At 38.8% G+C, this 20000-nt stretch overlaps 1 protein-coding gene across 3 annotated transcripts in view; it reads right to left on the reverse strand.

Annotated features, from left to right (window-relative positions):
- LOC138025970 (pecanex-like protein 1) overlaps positions 1 to 19346 on the reverse strand; it is a 45957-nt gene extending 26611 nt beyond the window's left edge. The window contains exons 1-16 of one of the 3 annotated variants that reach the window (XM_068873123.1): positions 19047 to 19346; positions 17333 to 17578; positions 15118 to 15157; positions 13113 to 13189; positions 12275 to 12333; positions 11716 to 11765; positions 10216 to 10326; positions 8596 to 9480; positions 7664 to 7769; positions 6216 to 6479; positions 5717 to 5870; positions 4614 to 4646; positions 3734 to 3905; positions 3117 to 3227; positions 2518 to 2609; positions 1398 to 1504 (exon numbers count right to left, since the gene is read on the reverse strand). In XM_068873123.1, the coding sequence (XP_068729224.1) occupies positions 1398 to 1504; positions 2518 to 2609; positions 3117 to 3227; positions 3734 to 3905; positions 4614 to 4646; positions 5717 to 5870; positions 6216 to 6479; positions 7664 to 7769; positions 8596 to 9480; positions 10216 to 10326; positions 11716 to 11765; positions 12275 to 12333; positions 13113 to 13189; positions 15118 to 15157; positions 17333 to 17578; positions 19047 to 19199 (2660 nt within the window). In that variant the 5' untranslated portion in view covers positions 19200 to 19346. Of the gene's footprint in view, positions 1 to 1397; positions 1505 to 2517; positions 2610 to 3116; positions 3228 to 3733; positions 3906 to 4613; positions 4647 to 5716; positions 5871 to 6215; positions 6480 to 7663; positions 7770 to 8595; positions 9481 to 10215; positions 10327 to 11715; positions 11766 to 12274; positions 12334 to 13112; positions 13190 to 15117; positions 15158 to 17158; positions 17579 to 19046 lie in introns of all 3 variants that reach the window. The other 2 variants (XM_068873122.1, XM_068873124.1) reach the window with 2 other exon arrangements.
- Between the last annotated feature and the right edge of the window lie 654 nt (positions 19347 to 20000).

The raw sequence follows: 20000 nt of genomic DNA on the forward strand, positions 1-20000 counted from the left end.
AGTTGAAATGAAATGAAATGAAAGTTTGTTCGCCCGATAGGTAAAAACAGAACAAGGGGCGAAACGACCTCCTCCTCAACGTCGCCCTGGGGTCTGTGTGCGAGTAAAAATACCAGTTAAGGTACAAATACCAGCCTCTCCGTTGAAACTTTGCCAATGTCTTTCTCAACGACGGCTGTGCTCGTCGTTGCGGTCAACTAAAATCGGGGGAAAGAGGCTGCGTATAATCTGCCTTCTGGGATTTCCACTTTTTGTCCAGAAATACACGTAATTATATATCCAAGACGAAAATGTCGCTTGAGTCAAAGCATTTCCCACCTCTTTTCCAACAACAAGGCAAGTGTAAGGGTTAGTAAGGCCTTATGTTTTGATAAGGGTAACTGCAGCTGTAGAGAGATTTAGCATCACGTCGGTTTGTCGTTTCACGTTTCACGTTTCACGTAAAATAGAGAGAAGGTTGTGACTTTACCTTCGCGTGACCCACGGCAACTCGAGTGTTTAGTTACCAAAAAAGCCAAAACAAAAACTCGGAGTCTTTTTAAACATTGCTAGTAGAAAAAGGCGCTAAATAAAATGAAACTCCTCACCCGTGAAAATTTTGAGAGTTTCGACAAAGCTGTTTTATCATCAACAGAGAGTCAACGTGAGTTCATGGAGAAAATTACGGCAAGGAGTTAGTTTTGAACTCTATATCCATCAAACCTAATTTTTCCTCCCTTGACATACCAGAAAATGGTTTTGGATACTTTTTTAACGCAAACAACTTCTTATGTGGAAAAAATACGAGAACAAAATTTCACGAATACAGCAAACGCGAAAATGCCTACTAGCGGCAGCAGAAAATGGCGGGAAAATCATGGTCACGTGGTCACTTTTGCCGTTCGCGTTTCGTTTAAGCATCGCGTTAACGCTAAACAGCAAACGCGAAAACTGTGGGCTGATGCTTGTCATAAAAGCATGAGATTTCTCGTATTCTAACTTGTCTCTTTCTTTTGAGAAGTTTCTTGATACCTGCTGCTAACAGGAAAGAAATGAGCTTAAATCAAACACGTTTCTTCTATTTTTGGCAAAACGCAAACTTTAGTCTGGCGTTTGCCGTTTGCGATTAACGCGAAGCTTAATCTCTCGAATCTCTCTATTAATTGTATATATTCCCTAGACGCCAGTGATTTTGAAACTGGGAAGAAGAGCGAGAGGACATGTATCCGTAGAAACTGCCCGTAATATAGCAATTTCGATATACTAAAATTCAGTCCTAAACAACAGGCATCTACTCGAGGCTCTGGGGAATAAATATAAGGATTTGTATGAGCTAATTCCCCAGAGCCTCGAGATGACGTCTTTTGTTTAGGACTGAATTTTAATATATCGAAATTGGTCTACTGTGTTCTGCTCACCCCAATACTGTAGGATCACTGGCACTGCGGCTCAGATGATAAGAGATCGCCACAAGGAGACCGCTGAACACCGAAAACAACACGTGCTGCCCTCCCATATCACCGTGCTGAAAGAAAAAATAAATAAAGGTCAGTTTGTCTTTTAGTTTCGTTTCCCTGGAAACGTATCTATTTTGACTTAATGTATTTAGTTAGTAAAGTGGCTCATAAAAACGGAGTGTATAATTAAAAACAAACATGTTGAGAATTAAAACAAACAAGAAACACATGTACCTGAAATATCGCAAAAAAATCATTACGAACACATAGGCCAAGGAAATGCATCGAATAAGAAGTTTTAATGGAGTGTTTACACTCACGTGATCAGTAAACCTTGTTTTCCCACCGAAACAAAAAAGACATCATTTGCATGACAATAGAGCTCAATTTCCGGAGTAGTTTCGTAAACCAACATGGCAGCCGTGACGTCACGTGAAAACAGTCTATTGCCTGAATGATTTTGCGTTTATTTGAATAAAACCAAAAACAGTCGCCATCAATTGACACAGGCCATAGTGAAACATACTTGTAATTAGTGGCTCACCAAAACCTCAAGTGGAAATGATATGCCGTGGTATTTGAAGGTAAAAAAGTTATTTCTTGAATTTTTTTTCACAACAGAAGAAAAATATTGACAAATCTTGGGAGAACGACTAAGATATTTTTATCTTTCCCAGCTTCTGCCCTACCCTTGTTCAATCGCCATTCCGGAAAAAAAGCAATACCTTCCTGAAACAGTCTGTTGTTCCTTCAATAAAGCGATCTTCAGGCATAACCAAACATTATCGAAAGTCCGCCAACAGCCATAGGCCTTATGCATGATTAAGAAATATGCTCAAAATTCACCATCAAGCCTCGTTTGCACAAAATTATTCACATCATCTGGACATGCAATACGGTTCGCACGTGGGTATTCGTTACAAGTTTGCTCCTTTGGGATTCAGCTTAAGCTAACCTTCTCTTACGGTTGGGTAGGCAGGGACGTTTGAGCAATGCATGCGCATTAACAAAAGCCAAATTTGAAACTTGGAGACAATTCGCATATTGAAGACAACTGGAATAGGAGTAAATAACTGCTCACCAGCAATGCCCCATAGCAGAAACCATAGAGAAAGCCGACAGCGAAAATATTGCGAAGCAAACTCCAGAGAGCACCTTTCAGACTTGTTATGGCTAAAATGTGAAGAAAACAGAACGACAAAAATGATCATCAGTGCCTAGTTGCAAACAACACTTTTTTTCCACATGAACAACAAACTCAACATCTCTTGAACCATTTCTTGAACAATTTATGCTCGAATGCTTCCTCTCACATATAGCGTAGCTATGCCATCGAGCTATCTGAAAGTTCCCAAAATTGAACGAACCTTTGTGGTAACTTTCAACTGAAAGAGAAGATCGTGTGCTATTTTGTTACTTTAAACAATTTCTCGATCGATTCCTTAGGTAAAATTTACAAGATCTACACTGTCCGACTAGTTGGGTGATACCAAAACAATTAGACCCTTCGCCCTCTAGGGCCACGGGTCAATAGCCCATTCGGCTTCGCCTCATCGGCTATTGACCCGTAGCCCACAAAGGGCTACGGGTCTAATATTAATTATCATTCGTCCAAGGCCTAGGTGACTATCCCAACACGGCTACATGTATTAGTCTTCAAACGAAAGTTTTTGTACGAACCATTTCCGCCGAATACATGCATGTCCAGCTGCTCCAGGGCGTACATGAGAAATGTGTTGACTTGAGGCAACAGACCAACAAGGAAGATCAGTGGGAAGCCCAGAAGAAACCCTACAAGTGATACAACAAAAGGTGAAAATCAAAATGACCACAACCTATAGGTGGTTTTCACGTCACGTCACGTCATCGCCGCGATGTTGGTGGACGAAAACAAAAGATTTCTCATTAGCTCCTTTTGTTCGTCCACCAGCAATTGTACAATGCATCATTGTTATCTGTGTCTCTAGAAATTGGTTGCAAAAAACCTATTCTCTGATCGCACTCACGTGATAAGACGGCCATGTTGGTGTCAAAACAAAAGAAAAATGATTAGCTCAAGTTTTGCATAATAATACACAGTGAATGTTGAGATGTAGGGTGACTGCGCCAATTTATCCACCATCAAAATACAAACTTGCAACATGCAGAAGGAAATAGAGTCAAATTCCCAAAAGACCTTTTTCGCTATAGTTCTTTCCAACATGGCCGCGGTGACGTCAGTGGCAATCAAAGGACCGAAGGGGATGCTGGGATAAATCTACATATGACAAAAAAAAACGTGAGAAAACAATACCCACCAATGAGAAAATCTCTTGAATAAGTGAGAGTGAATTTGGTGGCAAATGGGACGCCGTACACAGTGAATGTTGAGATGTTGGGTGACTGCGCCAATTTATCCAACATCAAAATACACACTGCCAGCACGCAAAAGTAAGTAGGTCGGCTGAATACAATCATGTGATTGTGCCCCTGCAATAAGAAAAGACGCTGGATTAGAACGAGTGGCAAGATATTAGTATTTTTATTCCAGACATCCAACTGTCAACATCAAGTCCGTGACTGAGCGATACCAGTAGAAAGTCAAATTACAACTATGTATTTCTTAACTCTAATAAAAATCATCGGCGTTTCTTAATTTTCCAGTTCTTGTTTGTCAGAGTGTCAGGGTCCTCGTTTATGTAAAAAATACCGGAACCGGAAGTGGGCTGTTTTCCCTTTTAACTTGCCTTCACATAACCACAACTTACATTGCTAGGTATCTTTTCTCCGTAAGAGATGATTAGTACAAAAATCTTGGAGACAGCACTGTCCTGGCACGTGAAATGTTCTCTTCCAGTTGCCATCCACGTCTCAAAAGGGAGCTTAAGCAGGCGCGTTTTTGAGACGTGGATGGCAACCGAAAGTGAGCTGTTTTCCCTTATAACTTGTCTTTACATTGTTGAGTAATTTTTCTCCATTGGAGATGATTAGTGTAAAATTCTGGGAGACACCACTGCCCTGGCACGTGAAAGGTTCTCTTCCAGTTGCCGTCGGCGTCTCAAAAACGCGCGTGCTTAAGCTGCCTAATTTTGTTTAATAGATGCTCTTGCTGAGGTTAAAGTTTTGGATTTGAACCGTTTTAATTCGTTTCTACTTCTTACCTTGTTTTCAACATGACCAAATAATCTATTTACTTACATGAGTTGGTGACGCTGCATCTGGCTGAACACTCTACAAACACAAGAACCAAAGAAACTAATTTAACTTCAAAATTCAAGCCCTTCTTGTTGAATTCTTCTGCTTAGATAAAGCTTTGGAACACCGACGGGTTAACTCAGTAGATAAAGCATAGGACTACCACACGGTAGGTCGTTGCTTTAACTCTGGCTACACAAACACTCAAGGTACGCGTATAAAATAAATTATTGAAGAGAAAGTGTTGCCTTTGCAATGACACCCTAAAAAATTTAATAGTTAGACTGTCCAGGCCTCTTGGATAAGGATGATAAACCATAGGCCCCATCTTACAGCACTTGTTAATAAAATTTAGTGGGAAATAATATCATTAAAAAATCCACAATGCGTTCGCGAAGAGTTGGTCAAGGAATTACGGCCGAACCTGACAGCAACTCAAAGAGGATCCTCGCAGCCTAGTTCCCAGCACTTTTTCCCACTCTAGGCGGTGAAAAGCCCTGGGACCAAGGTTGGGATCCTGGGTCATAAGTAATAATACTTCACCTTGGACACCTTCAAAACGGCATGGTCCAGTGGTTAGGGTGCTGGGTTTGCATGCGGTTGCCCCAGGTTCAAATCCCACATTCTAACCTCTGGCTAGGATTTGTTTCCAGTTCTCCCGGATTCAACTTTACCACGCTTTGTAAATAGCCAACTGGTTGTGCTCCTTCCAGTTGGAGTTCTTAATCATGTTTCTTTCAAATTACTAAAAGTGGGGTACCTGTGAACTAGCTTAATAGCTACATGTAACTGCACTTCCATTATAAACAAAGAAATCTTCACTGCCAAGGTCTTTCCTCAGTTAGTAAAGACCCTGACTGAGGTTGTGGGAAGTTATTCCGGTCAGACCAGTAACTGCTAAGATCATACTAATCTTGTTGTGTGAACAACATCTGGCCCAGTTAAGCTGATTTTTTGAAATGGTGCAGTGTCACTGAGCCATCTGCCTTGAGGGGTATTTTACTTTTAATTCCTATTTTTAGGGTAACACTTCTGCTCTTCTCTCCAGACAAAAGCATCTTAAGAGCATATTCAATAATTATTATAAACAACACTAAACAACCTACCTTAATCAGAGAAAACTGGCATCCAGCTAGCACAAAACAGAAAACAAATACCCAAAAGTCTTTGAAAAAATCAGCCAGTAGTAGCCAGTAACCAAGAACGGCAACAAGTACTGCCAAGAAGACGGAGACAGCAGCTTCTGTCTTGTATTTGTTTCTAGAACAAGACGCAAATATTCAAAGCTGTCTTCAGTCATAATTTGAACAGTAAGGGCAATAAAACTGAGTAATATATTATCAATGAGTCCAGCAGTTCCTTTAGTTTTAAAACCCCTATTTATGTTACTTTGTCAATGATTAGTATATACATGTATTTAGAAATAAATTAGTAGTAGTATGAGTATTTAATATAGTTAAAACTGTAAATACTCAATTTGAAGTATTTGTCAATAAACTATCTATCTATCTATCTATCTATCTATCTATCTGAAGTGACGTTTTCAACGCCGTCGCTGTAGTAGATCTTAAAGTCTCTAACAGCAAATAAAGTAGTGCACCCCACCTGTCCATGAGGGCCAAAAGAGCAAGTCGGTCAAACTTAATCTTCAACGATTTGCCAGGGAAAAGCTGGAACTTGAAGTAATGCGGCCTGGGTTTCTCAGCTGATGCAACAGATGTAGGCCTTGGGAATGGATTGCTGACTGCCGAGATGGTATCCTGCCACCTTGTATGTGAAGAGCCACGGCGAACAACTGATGCACGAGAGGAGAGGTGCCATGGAAGAGTTGTCTCAAGTACTACTGTTGATGTAGAGCTGCTTGTCTCCCTGCAATAAATTGTGGAGCAGACAGTCTACATTACAAACAAGGTACATGAACCTTAGATGTAATCTGAGTACAGTTTGAATTTGCATTCATCCCTTTTCCAGAAGGTTATCAGGGTTATTAGACACTTGTAATGCAACATCTAGTGGTTCCACAAGCTGAGCTGGGTGGATCCACAATGACTTTGATAATGTTATGACATAACTTTATCATCAATAAGAGAACAGACACATAAAAACTGGCATCAATTTGTTTTTTAAAATACCAAAAATGAAAAAGGGTCTACAGAGTATTTCCCAGCTTAAACAAACAGAAATAATAAGCCAAAACAGAAATACAACAATACCGGTATTAATTATGATCAATAACTTTTCTTGAACGCTCATTGGCTACTAATAACAAATGATAAAATTTCATTGGCTGAAAATTTGACGATTATGCCACCAACTTTTTCAATTACGCCACCAACTTGCACAAATTTAAAACTCAGTTCATGAATCAAAATGCGATCAAAAGCCCTTGTAGCAATAAAAAAGGTACAACTGTGTGTTAGTGAAAATGAAGCCATTTTGAGGTAGGAACATTCTTCAGTAAACGTCTCAACTTACATGTAAGTTAGCCAGTCACCACACAAGAAATTGGTCAGTTATGTTAAAAACAGCTTTTCTGTTTATTTAAGACCTGAGGAATGCAATCCAGTCAATTAATTTTGAGTGCAAGAAAACACTTTTTTATTAAGCCTTTTTACCTACAGCATAAGCTGACAAACTCTTGTAGTGGAGCAGGGCTGGCGCAGTGGTAAGAGCACTTGCCTTCCACCAATGAGACCCAGGTTCGAGTTGATGAACCACACAATGTTTTTGAAGTTCAGTTTTTAATGAAGACAATACATATTATTATTATTATTATTATTATTATTATTATTATTATTATTATTATTATACATGCAGGTAATAGCTTCCATTTTAGTGGTAGTGATCAAGATGCCAAATTTGATGATTTAACGAGGGCATAGTTTTTGTGCAGATGCAGATGTTATTAACCCTTCAAGGCCCGAGGGGGATACCATTGACGAGTAAAATCTAAAAGTGGCATTGAGAATTAAAGGGTTAAGGAAGATCTGGGCAAAGCTACAAACATGTGGAGGAATCCCTGTATTTCTTGTTACAGCAGAACAGTGTATTACCAGTTCTCTCGCAGCAAACCCCTCAGCCGTGTGGGAGAATGAGTAGAAGGTTGTGATATTGTGCTATGTGATGTGTCCGGATTGAAAGCATAGGTTTGCCATACACCTGAAAGGAAAATTAAATAACATAAAATTTCTGGATAATCACTAGTGGGATAAGGTTTGCAAAAATTTCATTGCAGCTGGGCTGCTTTTCCCATAGTTTTTTGGAGGAGATCTTGACATGTGCTTTTGATTTTTGAAAATAATCTCATATGAAGGCATTTTGTGTTTTGAAAGTTCTCAAATTGCACTCGCCTTGAGAACTCCCAAAACATCACTTCTCACACACAACTGGGAGCAACACAACCGAAACGTAATATACATGTAACAGACCTTATTGAAAAAAATTTACTGACTGGAATATGATAAACTTCTTAAAACACCTACAAAGCTGCACTGAAAAGACTCATGGGGGGTGGGTGGGAGAGGCATGTCCGGCAATGATGGACACAAACTATGTGACCTGAAGACCCCCCCCCCCCCCACACTGGGCCCCATTTTCCCAGCTGTGTGTGAGAAAAACATCACATTTTCTGCCATAACAGTGGGAGCTGGTCATTTCTGGGTTCACATGTTCCCATGATGAATGGATAAATGAACAAAATTATATATATGAAACGCATCATATGTTGCACTGCCAGTATGAAATCAATTGAAACTATGTCCCTCACAGTTACGATTTTTACGATTGTGTAGAGGAGCCTGAAAAAGTGAACCCAGAAACTACCAACTCCCAACATCAGTGGCTTCATAGCTCAGTTGGTTAGAGCATCACATCGGTATCGCAAGGTCACAGGTTTAAACCCCGTTGAACTCCTGAATTTTTCAGTCTATAAATATGTGATGCATTTTATATGCATCATTTCAATTTTGAACAGAGTTGTCCTTACCAAACTCATCCTGATAGCAGTGCTGGGCTCCTGGCGAGGTATCATCATGTGATAATGCTAAATGAAATGGTCCTCCATCAGCACTCTGTAACAAGGTATCAACATGTGCTCCCAACTCATGACGCCTCCGGCGTCGAATAGCACCTGTTTCTGTCCTTCTTCTTCTTTGTAAGCTTGGACGCCTTCTGCGAGCTGAGGAAGATGTTCTATGTGCAAGAGCCAGCAGGTCTGAACTTTCCTGAACTGACCCATCAGGCTCTCCAATGCTCCCAGATTGTGCTACAGTAGAAGCTGTGTCTTTATTAATTGTAATGTTGACGCTCACACTATCTATTGACTCAGGTTGTGAACTAGTGGAAGGGTTATGAAATCGACCTGAGTCTTGTAACGACAAGGTATCCAACATTGAAGGTGTGTCCACATCAGGTCCAATCTGTCTCTCATCCTCTCCATCTCCAGCACTGACTGTTTCCCGTACAATGTCAGATATTGACCTCATGCGCGGAGCAACCGATTTTTCACTTTGTGATTCATTCCGAGAGAGACTTGTACCATCGTATTCTGACCCAGATCTGCTACCGATTTCTGAATGAGTGACCATTCCAGACCCAAATTGCGTGCTTTCATTGATTTCTCCGGAGCTGGTGGGTGGATATAGTGAGCCAGCACTCTCCAGTGCAGTCAACCCAAGAGGTTGATAAATATTCCTTGGGCTTCCTGTTCCATTGACATTTGAACCTTCACTTTTTGTCTGCAAGAGAACGCCATGTTTTGCATTTTCTTGAATCTTCCATATGTCTGACACAACAAGACCAGGAACAGACCGTGATTCCATATGACTTTCCATGATTGGCAAGGGAAGTGTGGACAGATCACTCAATGTGTCTATACATGTACAAGCAAAAATATAAAGAAAGGAACTTAATTCAAGTGTCTAGTCTGGACATTAATTGGGGACACTGCAAACTGAAATCAATAAATTAACTCAAATCATATCAAAGGTTGGTTTTTGAGAAGAGGGTAAAACCGAAGTACACAGAGAAAACCTCTCGGAGCAGAGAAGAGAACCAACAAACTCAAACCACATATGACGCCAAGTCTGCAGGAATCGAGCCCAGGCCACATTCACATTAGTCCATTCACCATCCCTCCAACATAAGGATAAACAATAAATAATTTAATTCTTTAATGCTTGTAATAATTATTACTACAAACACTACACTGGATAACTATTAAAGGTAACATTTGAACAGTGGCAACATCGTTATCAACTCTTTTATTTCCTGTACTTAGTACCAAATGGAAAACTCTTTGGTTAATTAAAGGAGAAAGTAGAGATAAATGAAAACGTAATGGTAGTAAAAACAAGGAAGGCCATGATAACAGTTGTAGAAATACTTGCACACTGTTTATCCACATTGAAGGCTACATGGCATAACAGCTCAAGGCTTGGTTGCGAGGAGCTGCCAGACAGACAGCAGTAACTTCCTTACTAAGAGATGGCTGGAAGCTACTGGATGTTTCAGGGCCCCAACAAGTCTCCACCTAGCGACATACTTGAAAAAAAAAAAGGCACATTCAAAGTAAAAAGATCCTTTAAAATTCACTGGCAAATATCACCTTTACTGACTGATTCCAGATCAGTCTGCTCCTGACTTGCATGGTGGTTAACCTCCCCTCCTACTGCTCCCTCCAAAGTTTCATCCGTCTCCGGAATTGGCAGCTCTACACCTTGTTAGTGCGATAAACAAATAAAATTAAAACTAGGGAGCCAATGTCTCTCTAGCCTGCGCTTGCAGACGGACGGAGAGAAGCGACAACCGGAAATACGTCTGCGAGCGCAGGCTAATGTCTCTCTGATTTCATAGCTCTGGCATGAAAAGAACACCTAATTGCCAACTTGTAAAATAATCATCATCATGACAGTCATCTTCACCATAACGTCACTGTACATCTGTACTTTTTGGTACATATCCAGTGTATTATAGATCTCAAACATTTTTTGCTAATAATGAAATTAATATTGAACTGTATAAATTATTGCATACCTGTATTATCATCCCGTTAAAATAAACACGTGTCTTTTTGAAATCAAGGATTAAAATCTTGGTCGCTTAGCATTGAGTTAACATAGTTTTGAAATCCAAAGAAAAATAAGAGTTGATTTTTTGGTCACAGGGGCACTTTAAGGACCACTCATATTCTTTCATATCATATCTTTATTTACCCTCAGATTTTAGAGTAGCTTGAAGTAGCTTGTACATATCTCCAAGCATTTACCCTCATAACCATGACACAATAAAGAGAACAGACCACAACACTGCGAACTGCGTGCCCTAATCTTTGCGAATAGTGTGTGGTTCTTTTACGTCTCAAGTAGGGTTATGAACACTGAAGGAATGCGAGATGGGGCCTAGGGTTTATCATCCTTATCCAAGAGTCTAACCATTTTGCAGATGTCTTTACAAAGGCCCAGCAATTTCTCCTTAGTTATTTAAAGTTTAAAGACCCTGAGCATTGGTCTGGCTTGAGTTGGACTCACAACCTTCCGCATCGCAGCCCGGAGCTCAACCAACTGAGCCACCAGTGTGCAGTCAATGCCTTCAACCATTGTTCGCCTAAAAAACATTGCAGTTATGGTTTTTTTCACTATAGTTATTTTGTCAAACCAGTAAACGATGTCAAACACAGCCCAACTTCAACATAGATCTGTCACAAGTTGGGTGCAGAATGAAAAGAAGCTCAATTCTTTTCCCTCTTTTTTCATCTTGTGACCTTTTGAATGTACTTTTGCCTGTAACTTGTGCTCAAGAGTTTTACTGATCAGTCGTGCTTAGTCTCAAGCACATCAAGTCACATTAATTAGAGGGAACGAAGGTCATCCCCAGAAAGAACTTCTTGGAGCAGACTCTGCACGCATACATGTATGTACTGTATAATGCCAAGTTCAGGAAATGATCCAAAGACATATCAATGAATTGAAAGGTGAGTGCTTCACTACTAGTGAAATGATGCTTCTCCTAGTTATGACATGGACCAGTCCTTAATGGTGTTGAGGGAAGACAAGAAAATCTCAACAATGTTGTTTTACAATGTGGTAATTATTTCCGCAAAACTTACAATCAACACGTTCATTGCTTGTTCCTCTAGACTCTATTTGTCCACTTGGACTAGAATAGAAAAATATCTGTTTAGCCAAACACTTACAAAGATATACATTATTTTATTAGTACAAGTGTACCATAGTTATGAAAACAATCACTCTTACTAAAAATCTAAATATAAATCTACCATGATTATTATTACAAAATGACAATGTTACATGTACAAAAGAGGAAAAACAGTAGATGGTTCCATTGTACGACTTAAATCCGACACTCTGACTGACCCTGATGTATAATTATTTAACAATAATATTGGGATGAGAACATTGGATATGAGCTGATAAATAGCCAACGATGCATGCAGCGCTGTGTCGGTTATAACCGGTCTCATATTCAACAAGCAAGAATGGAACTTAGGCTTGAACGATAAGACAGTTAGAAATTCTGTACGTTTCCATATTTGGTCAAATGGTATCACATCAGCTGATAACCGAGATTGACTATTAAACCAATCAGAAAGCTAGAAATGTAATATCTGAGGTTGAACATTAATATTTTAATAAACGTTGTTATACCTTTGCCTAATTCTATTTTCCATTTTTTCAGTTTCCTCCAACTCGTCAGCAAAACTGATCTGCAATCATATGATAATAATTTTCCAGTCACTGGTGTTAGAACTTGAATGATACTCCAGTGCTTTAATATCATACGGACGTTTATACATCTTCAATGACAAAAACCAAACTCTAATGAAGAAAACACAGTCATGCCAAGTGGAATCTCAATGAGTAGTGCCACTATTGAGGGACCAGGGAAAATACTAACTATTTTTGTGTGTTTTATTCAGGGGTTTTTCCTATCTCAAGGATCTCTTTCATTGGCAAAACTGGCCAAATTGGTTTTTCCCTTCCCTGAGTTCATCCTCTTCCAGTACTTGGCTGCTGGCAAAAATTACAATCTACTTTTTCTTTGTGGCTGCCTATTCTACTGCACTCAATAACATTGGCAACTGAAAATTACCATTTCTATCCTTGCATGGGAGAAGCAAAAATTATTATTTGCAGAAGTTGCACCATATTTAATAGCATTCCTACATGTAATTAATTTTGGTCCCATTTTTAATGACCACAATACGGTAAGTCAACTGAAAAAAAAAAAACAGCACCTTGGCCATCATGAAAACAGCCTTCATGAGCACCAAGTGGCAAAACAAGGTGTCATACCAAACCACGAAAATGAGTCTATGGAACATGTCAAAAATTTAGAGGCAAGTACAATGTAGGAATTATGCTGTACAGCACACCACAATTATAATTATAAATTCAAGGAGAAGTAGTTTAGAATATGCATGATTGAACTGACTAACTCAGCCATTTTGTCACTTGTAAAGCTGTTTATATCTTAAAAGTTTACCTCTTTCTCCCTTATTCGGTTACTCCTAATTATTTCAGCGGCACCCATGTCATCATCTTCGCCAACGTCGTCGAGATCTGTGGCACAAAAAGTTCAAATTTAAACTGAAACACTTAAATGAAGGTTGTTAGATCATTCAATCTTGCACCAAGCATGGGGTGTCAGTTGATAGAGACTTCTCTGGACAAACTGGTTTTGGTGGGTAAAGTACCTTCTCCAGTCAACTTCACAGGTGATGCAATTGACATTCAAGACCCAATCATATGGGAAGAGCACATAAACATGATCTGACTTGACCCTTGTTTCAAATAAATATCATTTCAAATTGTTATTTATTAAATAATTAATTTATTAATCTTCATGTAGCTGCTAGCTACATGTAATACAGAGAGGCTTGAATCTGGCAACTATTAAAGCTACTTCCAACTACATGCATACTGATAGAGGAGTGGGGTTAGTTTCAAAGCTACAGAGCGTGGTGCTACAGCAGTGGTTAGTGAAACACAAGAAATCAAATTGATACTTAACACTAGATAAAATTTGTCTAGTGTTAAGTATCAATTTGATCTCTTTCTTCTTATTTACTGTGTAATGACCACCACAGATCGACTGATTCTTTAAAATGCTACTATGACCAAAAAACTCAATTTTCATTTTTCTTTATATTTCAGAACTATGTTAACCAAACGGTAAAGTGCCCTAAGTTTTAAGCCTTGATTTCAAAAAGATAGTACTGGTCCGCCACTACTATCCTTAAAATCTTGAGAGAGCTGGATCGAGGAGAAAAATTAATGACATCAAAGACGCCAAAGTTTAAGAAATGCAATGCATGTCTAAATGGCTGAATTAATACATGTACGTGTATGCATAACAGGAATTTTTGGGCTTCCAGACTTATAATCTCGTTTTTTGCATGTATAATAAGCTGCATTTACACTCTGAAATGTTAAGTGAGTGAGTAAATGACGTGACTCACTTTTCCCTTAATTCAACCCTCTGAGGTCCAATCGGTCAGTTAGAAAGTGAGTAATGGCGGACCGTAAAATCAAAGTAAACAGCCTTTGGACAAAAATCAAAGCTTGAAATTTTGCCAGTCAAGAGTTAAGCAATCACACTTTGAAAATCTCAACAAGAAACATTTTTTTATCAGAGTAGCACTTTAAAAACCTGATGTTTTTAACACTACACTGTACCTTTAAGAAAAAACAAATAAAGGGATTAAGGGTTGTGAAGAGGTTTTTACTGTTAATTCAAAACCTACTCTCCAAAGACAGTTAACAGTCCCTCACAATGCATTGACTCTCAGTTTCCAAAACTTTGAGAAATACTCAAGTCATTTTTTAAGGCAAGTCTATAGAGTTTTAACGTGAGATGTTAATAGGCTTGTTGAGGGTCTATTAAAGGGGAGTGCTCAATCCGCAAACTGCCTTATTTTTGTTCTTTTCAAACCGCAAACCGCTTTCATTTTCTCCTCAAGACCGAAACCGCCTTCATGGCAAAATGAGAATCACAACAACCGATCTTTAAACAGCACTTCGCACATTGTTTCTTATCACAAAGACCGAAAGATCTTCAGAACAAACCTTTCGAATAACCTGTGAGCAAAACGTTTTGACATTTAATGAGAAGTGTACCAACACAAACAAAGCATGTTGTTTATAACAAAAAAGCCAAGTTTGGTAACATTTCAAAGCAGCCTCTCCGCCTTCTGAATCTCCTATAAACCTCTTTTGAAAAAACGTCACCATACACGCAAAAACCGCAAGATTAAACTGCCACAAATTTACGGGTGAAACCATAAACCAACACTCAAAATTGGTTTAAAATGTCAGACTGCCATCTGGAGTATAATAGACCCTTCTTGCTGCTTGATTGCTGTACCACTTGGAGAAAATTTAGGATGGGATGGACCAAGCATGGACAAAGACAGTATTGAGTTATTAAAGGACATTCCAACATGTAGATAGTATTACAGGAATCAGTAACAACATATAATTATAAATACCATAACATCCCAGTTTGTTTATTCCATTTTCATCACTTTCCTGCAAAGCAAATAGAAAACATGACATTAACCAGTCAAGACATCACATCTTAATTCTCTCTTTGAAGCATTTTAAAATAATTATTTTCAAGCAAGAGGTGGATTTATTTGAGTCAGGTATTTAAATGCTTACAATAGGGACCTTTATATTCTAGGACGGGGACAAGAATGAGTTTGGACTGTCTGTCAAAAATAGAAAATTTATAGCTCGGACGATTAATCTTACTCTTTGTTAGCAGTATAGGTTGCTCAGTTATTCTTACTGCTGGTAACTAAGCCTTTTTGCTGATCAAAAAATGCCCAAACTGCTAGCGTGTTGGTTGACTTGTTTTGACACGGCGATGATGACACGGCACGGCACCGCACGGCCATGGTATCTGGTTTGAGCAAGCTCACTGCTGCTCTATGAGAAAATCTCATTCTCCTCCTCGTCCTGGAATCTAAAGGTCCCTAATACATGTATAACTGAAGCAGAGATGGTACTTTTGAAAGAAGCACAGCAAGGTTTGTTTGTTTTTTTTTAGCTGCTGTTATACTGAATATCAAAAGACACAAACATGAAACATGGAACTGTACACAAGTTAATATTGAAATCTGAATGGATAGCAATTCTGTTTTAAGGAAGGTTGCCTTTTGGATATGTACACGTACTGCATGCTCCAAATATGCAAGAAGACTAGTTGGTTAATTTGACTCCAGCTCTATTGTGAATTGACAAGAAGAAACCTTTTGAATGTGTTGACAAACACTCGTCCTTGTGATACATGTATAATTTGACTTCAATTGTTTACTTCTAATTGCCTTTGCTGAACAATAGATATAAATGGCAGCTGTTTTATTATTCTTTTGCAAATGTGCAAATAGACCTTTACATGGTTTTTGACACCATCTTGACTGGGGAGCAAACATGGTTAAGTATAAATTTAAGTAAATGAGTGGGGTTTTGGCCGACTTTGAAACGCTGTAGCACCACTAAAAACCAACTTTTGGCACTATTTTAAATAGTTTTATTGATGTCATTCATTCAACAGAAAATAAGGCCATTAAGGAAGGTAGAACGTCCGTAAATGTGAATGATAAATCTTCTCATACATGTTGCTTCTCATTTCGCAGCGATTTGCATGATTTTGATTAGAGGGATTTGTATGAAATCTTAAAATTTATTTATTGCCGTTGCAGCCTGGATCTGTTCTTTACATTTCATTAAAATAATCTCAGTATTTATATTAAGTGTCCTTCAAAAGACACAAAAATCCCATACATTTACTGTAATTTTACCATGTAGCTGTGTTTGCAACCCAGCCTTGGCATCATTGATCGTGGAAGCGCCTATTAGCCAACCCCTCCCCCAAGCCTCATTTTAGAGCAAGCAAGAATAATCTTTTCAATTTACTGTATGGTATTGAGACTTGGTAGGCTAATTTGCAGTTGGACAAACAAAAATAATACATGTAGTTATTAACTGATCGCCATTTACATGTATGAATAAGGTCTATGGACTGGTGGAGCTCCAAATCTCAGTTTTGAACAGAAGAGTTTCATTGTCAAGGACTCCTTTTACAACAGTAAGAATGCAGCACCTACTGTGCGAATGCCGTTTTAACACAGTTTGAGCCAAGTCCAGTACCACAAATTAAAATTTTTTTAACACCGCCAATCTTTGACTTTCCTTAATTTTCCTATTTCAGGCTCTCTCAAGAATTTTAATTTTTAAATCAACACAAATAATTATTATCTTTTGATATTAATTGAGTTGTAATTATTAGGTAAAATGTATGTAGCAAGCAAAGAAAGTCATTGAAGTGAAGGTTTGAAAGGAAAAGGAAAGGAAAGGAAATGTCATTAAAGTGTCAATCTGTTTCCTGACACTAGATAGTGGCATGCACCAATGCAAAAATGAAGAGAGCAATCAACTAATTTAAATAATAAATTACATCATTATCTGAAAAGCTGTTAAAAATATCAGCTAACATTAATATTAAACAGTTATGAAGGATTGGACCTTGTGAAGGCTTGCAGGAGCTGCGGCTGATGATGAGCGAATAAGAACAGAAGAAGGATAAGTAGATGGCATGGATAAAGCTGTAGAAGAAGCAGTAGCTACGGTAGTAGTTGCTTGCACTAAATTTTCCTCGCCACCTTTGTTGGCAACATCTTGCGAACAACTGTTTATCACCTCCAGTTCAATCACCTCCCCTCCAGGCTCTGCTGGGACACCAGCGCTAGTGCCCTCCACGCGGGTCACCTCATCACGTTCAGCAATGGATTCTCCACTTTTCACTTCATTTTGTTCACTCTCTGTGCGGACTTCTTCACCGTCAAACATATGGTGTAGCCTGTAGTTCAGAAGCTTGATCACTAAGAAAAGGATAGCAATGACTGCAGAATAGACAATCCAAACCAAAGTTGAAGGGGCTGTTGCCTTAAAAAAGAAATTTCAGAATGTATGAAGCTGCTGTCAGTTACATGTACATTGTTTCAAAAGATTATTTATTATATGCTCAACAAAATATTGCGTTTCGGATTTGTCAATGACGAATACGTAAATTGGTTAAAGAGTGCCAAAGTTATAGAATGCAATACAGAAGTTGCTATGGAAAGAACGTGATAGGGTTATTTGTTGAGTATAAAATAAATAAAAAATCTTATGAACTTGCTCATGTATTCCGTGACTTATGGTCATTCGTGATGTTTTGAAAGTTCTCAAATTGCACTCGCCTACTGTATGGCTCGTGCAGTTTTAAGAACTTTCAAAACATCACTTGTGCCTGTAAATCACGAAATGCACTTACATTCATATGATCTCCTATTCATAACAAAATTTGTTTATGTACCGGTAATAAGAAAGCCAAAAGAATGCCACAAGCACTGTAAGTGTACCAAAGCAACTGAAAGATAGCAGTGTCGGCCAACTTATCTAACTATATAGGGTGCTTTCTATTCAATAAAAATGTTTCTTTGAAATTTCAGAAGTTTCATGTGCCAAAATAGTACAGCACTTTCTGGTTACACCAATCTTTGACCAAGCAACAAAGTGCTCTCATAAGGATCGCACCAACCCCAGAGATTCATGTGCATATAAGACAATACATGTAGGAACAACATTTCGGCAAATTAGGATTCGGGCATTTTGGTCCAACAAGTCAGACCATCAAGGTAGGCAATCTTCAAAGGTACAATGGAGCTTAAAATCCTTGGGATATTAAATTGCACCATGAATATAAATCTGAGGCACCCCACTTTCCCCCGTTACGGTGAAATAGGGTTTCACAATGTTGTTTTTTTGGTATTTCCTCAACCGCCCCAATGAATTTTTTCCTTGGTAGGTCCCATACATTCCAGATTCACCATACCAAAATAGGCTTGACTTCCAAACAGAATTTACTCAAATTTTGGTTGAATCAAGAGTGCTTGAAGTGGTTACCAATGGTTTATAATCAGTTGATTTACTGTACTTGTTGCATTACTGGTTTTCATTTGTTTGCTTGTTCTTCTAATTGACAATATTTACATTATGCATATTATTATAAATTGTATAGCTATCAAAGAGACCATTCTTCATTTCCACCTCAACGTTTTGTTAGGCTGATTTGGCAACAGCAGTGGAACCTCATGATCAGTTGACCAAGGAGAGTGCACAGAATAGTCTGGATTCCACTCTACTCTGACCTAATATGGCTATTTTTCTGCACGCACTGTCGTCAACTGATGTTCCCGTTCTGTTGCTAAATCAAACTAATGGAGGGCATGGAACGAGATAAGATGTAAAGTAGCATTCAATCTGATTTAAAATTATTTGAGTGCATATGCTGTAACGCATCCCTCGCATATTTACATTCCTAGGTATTCTAAGACCCATTTTAGCGGATAATCAAGCGTAAATATCTTACCAAATACAAGGAAAATGGTAAGCAGAGAAGAAGAATCCACAAATAGAAATGAAACGTGTTTGTGAAAATTTCTTGGTGTGGATCGAAAAACCATCCTCCTGTTAACGACGCCCAAACGCCCTGTCGCAAGATTTCTAACGTTTGTGATCCCATCCTGTAATGATTTGATTATTCTATGTGCTATAGGAGCTACATTTTCATGAATAAACGAGGAATAACGTGACGAAAGTAGAACTTTTAGAAGCGAAAACTTGCGTCCGCCACAAAAGAGCGGAATATGACTAATTGAGAGTCTGCAATACATAACAGTCAGCGGTAAGTTATGTTGGAGGTAGGTACTTCATATATGATAATTATTATGTACCGTACTTCTTTTGGCAGTTTAATGTACCCAGTTGTCTTTCTACTCTGTTAGACGGATGCAAAGTCACCTTGATACTCTGTTACCCTGCAACCTTATCAGACTATTACCTGTTACCCCGGTATCTCGTTACCTCGTTACCCCGTTACCCTGTAGCTACCCTATTACCCTGTTGCCTGTTACCCTGTTACTTTGTTACCGTGTTACCATGTCACCTCGTTACCCCGTTACCTTGTTGACCCGTTACCATGTTACCTTGTTACCCTGTTACCCGTTTCCCTGTAACCCTGTTGTTATGTTACCATGTCACCTCGTTACCCCGTTACCTTGTTACCCCGTTACCATGTTACCTTGTTACCCTGTTACCCGTTACCCTGTAACCCTGTTGTTATGTTACCCCGTTACCCTGTTACCATGTTACCTTGTTACCCTGTTACCTGTTACCTCGTTACCCTGTTACCCCGTTACCCTGTTACCTGTTACCTGTTACCCGTTACCCTGTTACCTTGTTACCTGTTACATTGTTACCATGTCACCTCGTTACCCCGTTATCTTGTTACCTGTTACCTGTTACATTATTACCACGTCACCTG

Source organism: Montipora capricornis, chromosome 12 (assembly GCF_036669925.1).
Source record: "Montipora capricornis isolate CH-2021 chromosome 12, ASM3666992v2, whole genome shotgun sequence".
Classification (NCBI taxonomy): Eukaryota; Metazoa; Cnidaria; class Anthozoa; order Scleractinia; family Acroporidae; genus Montipora; species Montipora capricornis.